Genomic DNA, 5,748 nt, shown 5'->3' with positions numbered 1-5,748 from the left:
TCTACTTGTGTTTATTCAAATTGATAGTGATTGTCCAACGAAAGTGATCAACGATCGTGAGTCTTGAAATAGGAGTCGTCACAAACTCCGAACCAAGCAAAATTTGATCATGTTAGTATTGTATGTTTTTCCTTTCTATCTTTATTTCGCTCCATTTGTCTCTTCGAGTTTTAAATGGACATGAAAGTTATAAGCTCTATTAACCCTCTTTAGCATTTTCAACCGTATAATTGTGTCCTAAAAATAAATAAAATTCATATGTAAATTAAAAAAATATATATTTCTGGAATGTAGAAAGAAGAAATGAAAGGATTTTATATATGAAGTCAATAGCGATGTTTATACTTTTAAAGTTCTAAATGGACTATGTAACTCTCCAACGGTTTACAAAAGTGATTTTTCAAAGATTCAATCATCGAGCTTATTTACTTTCCACTCTCAGCAAACACACTTGCTCTTCCAAAAGCTCTTACTAACTAAATGTGTCTCTTTATTTTTCTATTTTTTGCGATGGACTCACCAAACCCCACGTGATTAGGAGACCCTCCTAAGTTTAATTAATCATTTCACTTTAATTGTCTTTTGTATTTTAAACATAGTAATAAATTAAAAACATACTATAAGAAAAATAATGATGAACATTTCATTTCTACTAAGTTTGCCCTTTTTTTTATCCAAAAATGCCTCCGAATTTTTAAATTATCAAAACACAACCGGATGATTTAAACACTTGTAGTTTCACGGCCTAAACTTTTACTCACTTGAGTATTAGAATAATGGATATATATAGATTTTACTCCATTAAAAAAAATAAAATAAAATAATTCTATGATTTCTATCTCCTATTTAGTTTCTCATTATTGAAATATCCTTCAACGCAGTGGTAGGAATCGTTAGGCAAACGGGCCTCGGATCTCGCCACCGACGCTCTTTCACGTGATCCCACGTGCTACTCTCTGCTTATATGTGGGTGCTTTGCCTTCTACTCCCTTCGTCGTCAAAGGTCAACAGCTGCCCCTTTCTTCCTTGTTCGGTTTGGGCGGACTGCGGCGGAGGAGGAATGACGAACTCTTCGGCGGGGTCGGCGGCGGTGCCAAGCACGCCATTGCTGAAGGACGAACTCGACATCGTGATCCCGACGATCCGGAACCTGGATTTCCTTGAGATGTGGCGGCCCTTCTTCCAGCCCTACCACCTCATCATCGTGCAGGACGGAGACCCCAACAAGACGATCAATGTACCCGAAGGATTCGACTACGAGCTCTACAACCGCAACGACATCAACCGCATCCTCGGCCCTAAGGCCAATTGCATCTCCTTCAAGGACTCCGCGTGCCGCTGCTTCGGATACATGGTCTCCAAGAAGAAGTATATCTACACCATCGATGATGACTGCTTCGTGAGTTTCCTTCTTCAGATCTAAGGGTTAGAGTTAATAAAACTGGGATCTGAGAAAAAGATGCCCCATTTTTCATATCGGTTTTTTATCGTCGGCTTTGATTACAAATTCTTGTTTCACGATCTCTCACATGATGTTCTCGTAGTCGCGTTTGGATAGAGAGGAAGAGAAGTATAGTTGTTTTTGCATGGTCTTAAACTCGACTATATTGCAATTTGGTATCTGTTACATCGATGCATTACAGTCCATCTGCATAGAAATGATGTCACATTTTTCCCTATACATCTGAATTAACACGGTTAAATGGACAAAAAATTTTGGACTGTTTTTCTTTATAATTTCATTCTAATTTTGTACATTGTATTGTGGTTACCATTTTCATTCTTTCAATGCTGGCTTATCCTCTCGCCAGAAATACTACTATTTGGCATATCCAATAGAGAAATTCTAAAATTTAAGTAGAACACACTGTATAGGTCAAAATTAACGAACATATTCTTTAGGCGTGTTATACATGCTGATCTTCCTATTATATCTATTCAGATCGTGAAATATAGAGCGGATCAACTTATCATTGTTCTAGATCTGACTTTACTAGCTCATTTATTTTCATGATCTGACTTTTCAAGATGTTTTAGCATAAAATTTGAACGATGACAACTTTGCCATTGAGCTATGTGAATTTATGGGTCGAGGTTGGTGATCAGACTTGATTAATCTTGTGTTCTTTAACATCACAAACATGTTGTACTAGGTTATTTCCAAGCTCCGGCAGACCAAACAACAACTAACAATCATTGTTTTCCATTTTTCTCAAACAGGTTGCTAAAGATCCATCTGGCAAAGATATCAATGCCCTTAAGCAGCACATTGAGAATCTTCTCACCCCTTCTACTCCCCACTTCTTCAACACCTTGTATGATCCTTATCGTGAAGGTGCAGACTTTGTCCGTGGATATCCTTTCAGCCTTCGAGAAGGCACTTCAACTGCTGTTTCTCATGGCCTCTGGCTCAACATCCCTGACTATGATGCCCCCACCCAACTTGTGAAGCCCCTTGAGAGGAACCAAAGGTACCATCCACAGTGACGTTAGATCTAGTTGCTCATCCTTCATTGTGCATGAAGAACTTTAATCAAGTATGCTCAGCACTTGCTTTCCTTGTTAGGTATGTTGATGCAGTTCTAACAATACCAAAGGGAACTTTGTTCCCTATGTGCGGAATGAACTTGGCCTTCAACCGTGAACTTATAGGGCCTGCTATGTACTTTGGACTTATGGGAGATGGCCAACCTATTGGACGATACGACGATATGTGGGCTGGGTGGTGTGTCAAGGTCAGATGAGTCTCTAATCGATTCTACCTAGAGTTAGAAGCTCTAGTAATCAGAGCCTAATTTTTTTAATTTTTGTTTTGAGTAGGTAATCTGTGATCACCTGGGATTGGGAGTTAAAACAGGATTACCTTACATCTGGCACAGCAAGGCCAGCAACCCTTTTGTGAACCTGAAAAAGGAGTACAAGGGAATCTTCTGGCAAGAAGAGATCATCCCCTTCTTCCAGTCTGCTGTTATTTCCAAGGACTCGACAACTGTGCAAAAATGTTACATTGAGCTGTCGAAGCAAGTAAGGGAGAAGCTGGGGAAGATCGATCCCTACTTCAACAAGCTTGCAGATGGCATGGTCACGTGGATTGAAGCTTGGGATGAGCTCAATCCGCCCAAATTGGTTGTTGAAGTGACCAATGGCCCAGCCAAAGCATAGTTAGGGCAACTGCAGTTTCTATTTCTTTCTTCTCCCACGTGTTTTGTGGTTGATGCTCTTGAACATGCTTTATCTTACCTTCAATTTACTCTTCTTTTTCTTTTTTCTTTTTTTTTTTCAGCTTGGCTATAAATTCAATTTTTTACACTGTCTGCATGGCTGTGTTCGTGGTTAACAACAATTTATTGGGAAGAATCACATATGGCAAAGTTTAGAGGTGCACTTGATGTCTGTGTGCCGGTGAATGTGGGTGGACACGTGAGGTAAATTTAGGGGTGGGAGACGTATGGTGGGGGCGAATTTTAGGTCATGAGTTTTTATCATATTTTAGGGGTGTAAATGAACCAAGTCGTTCACGAGTTATTCGAACCTCGATTCGATAAAAGTTTGTTTGAGCTCGTTTAATGAGGCTCGTTAAAATAATCAAACCAAGCTCAAGGTTTGTAATATTCGGCTCGTTAGTTTATGAATAGGGGTGAGTAAAAGTTCGGTTAAACCGATTAAATCGAACGAATTTAAAAATTCGGTTCGGTTTATTCGGAAAATCGGTTTTTTATTTATTAAAAATCAGTTAATTCGGTTCGGGTTCGGTTTTGAATTTATTTATTCGGTTAAACCGAATAGATCGAATTTTTGAACCAAATCAATTTTTTAGACTAAAAATTTTAGACCGAACCAAATTTTTATTAAGGCAAACCAAATTTTTAGAAAATATCGATTTATTCGGTTTGTTCGGTTTTATTGAAAATTCGATTCGATTTGGTTCTGTTTTTATTGAAAATCGGTTCGGTTCGGTTCGGTTTTAACCGAATACTCATCCCTACTCGTGAATATGCTCGTTAAGCTCATTAAGCAACTTTTAAATAAAAATAATAATAGTTTTAATATTGAGTTTATCGATTTTACACTCTACTTATGAAAAATATAGATAAATATATTAACTTTATTTATTAGAATAAAATTATAAATTTTAATAATAATATTATAATTTTCTCTAAATATATAATTTAGTTTTTAATGAATATTTAAATTTATGATTTATATTTATTAAACTCGTTTAGGCTCGATAAAAGCTCGAATAAGCTCGTGAGCCATAAATATATTCGTTAAATAAAATTCGAGCTCGGCTCGATTATAAATGAGCCAAGCTCAAACATTCAAGAGTTCGGCTCAGCTCAGCTCGATTACACCTCTACCAAATTTGATTCCTAATTGTTATATCAGAAATGTGTTGGAAATATAACGTGAATAGAAAATTAAATCTAGATCATTAGATCAAGATTGACAAATCTGGTAGTGATGTAATGTGAACGTAACATCGTTTTGACGAAGTTGAGGTTAGAGTTAAACTTCATCTCTTTAAGATGAATTTGCCTAATACATGGTGCTCACGAAATACGATAATCATCTCTCAAGATATAACAATTTTATCTTGCGATAATAGCACTGCAAATTGCAAGCCCTTTGAACTAAAGAAGCTTCTTGAACACTCCAAATATAAGTATGGAATACAATGCTAACTTTGAATTGGAATGAATTGAGTAAGTGAAATGAGGAGAGAGGTCTTATTTATACTAAGTGAAAGGATATAACAACCTTTTGATTCAATTAGATCTCAACCATCCAACTTGAATTTGATGGTTTAGATTGCATCCCTTCCCAAGAGATACAATATCATTTGGATGTCAATCAATGGCTAAGATTGATCCATCCAAAAGATTGATTCATCCAAAGGCCACTTATGTCTTCTCAAATTGACGATCCAGATTTGTCAATCTTGATCCAACGATCTAGATTTAATTTCCCATTCACATTATATTTCCCACAATCCCCCACATGAATAAAAATTAATGGGTAAATGTTATCACCAAAGGAGAGTTCAATCGAAAGGTTATTGTATCAGGAGAGGTAGCTCATGGTTTTGAACCTTCTGTAGTAGAGTATCATTGGATTTACTAGGCTGTTTAGTGAACGTGATGTTTTGAACTACTCAGCTATTCGTGTAAACCAAGACAATGGAACCTACATAATAATATTTCTCACTTCTTTAGAGTTCTTATTATTTTGCCCGTTTTGGCCATGGACAACATCTTGGATTTATAAGTATTTAATTGAAACTGCCCATCTTCATACTTATATAGGTGACATCCTATAAAGAGTATCCTACCATATAGGTAACGTCCTATAAAGAGTATACTATCATACTCTACCTTTTCAAGTAAAGGAGTCATTAAAAATTTATAATTTAACCTCACTACATATCTTAGATAACGCTTTTCCACCTAGGAATGAGAGGGGAACTGGTCTAAGTGCTCATGCAAACTTTTATAATTTTGTTGTCCCATTGAACTAAGATCTTGGGATCTCCGATCAACAAGGATATGTTACCACTATGAATGTTTTTGTTTATAGATTGTTTGTAACGCCCCGCCCCTTCCTACTTAAGCTGACGGGGGTTACTTATCTTTTCTTCTTAAAACAGTGGAAGTCTTATCTATAGTATAATTTTTTTTCTTTAAAACTTTTTCTTTACTCTTCAATTCATCATCACTAGCTATCTATCATATGAGTCACATAACATGCTTA

The 5,748-nt window shown here is 36.5% G+C and overlaps 1 protein-coding gene across 1 annotated transcript; it reads left to right on the top strand.

Annotated features, from left to right (window-relative positions):
* Positions 1–949: 949 nt before the first annotated feature.
* Positions 950–3,268, top strand: LOC121967302 (UDP-arabinopyranose mutase 1-like). The gene is made up of 4 exons (XM_042517438.1): positions 950–1,399; positions 2,221–2,471; positions 2,567–2,735; positions 2,821–3,268. Exons 1-4 carry the CDS (start codon positions 965–967, stop codon positions 3,160–3,162), a joined length of 1,197 nt encoding a protein of 398 aa, XP_042373372.1. The 5' UTR covers positions 950–964; the 3' UTR covers positions 3,163–3,268.
* The last annotated feature ends 2,480 nt before the right edge of the window (positions 3,269–5,748 follow it).

Source organism: Zingiber officinale, chromosome 3B, assembly GCF_018446385.1.
Source record: "Zingiber officinale cultivar Zhangliang chromosome 3B, Zo_v1.1, whole genome shotgun sequence".
Classification (NCBI taxonomy): domain Eukaryota; kingdom Viridiplantae; phylum Streptophyta; class Magnoliopsida; order Zingiberales; family Zingiberaceae; genus Zingiber; species Zingiber officinale.
Note: the sequence above shows the minus strand (reverse complement) of the source record. Positions and strands in the feature narration are given on the sequence as shown.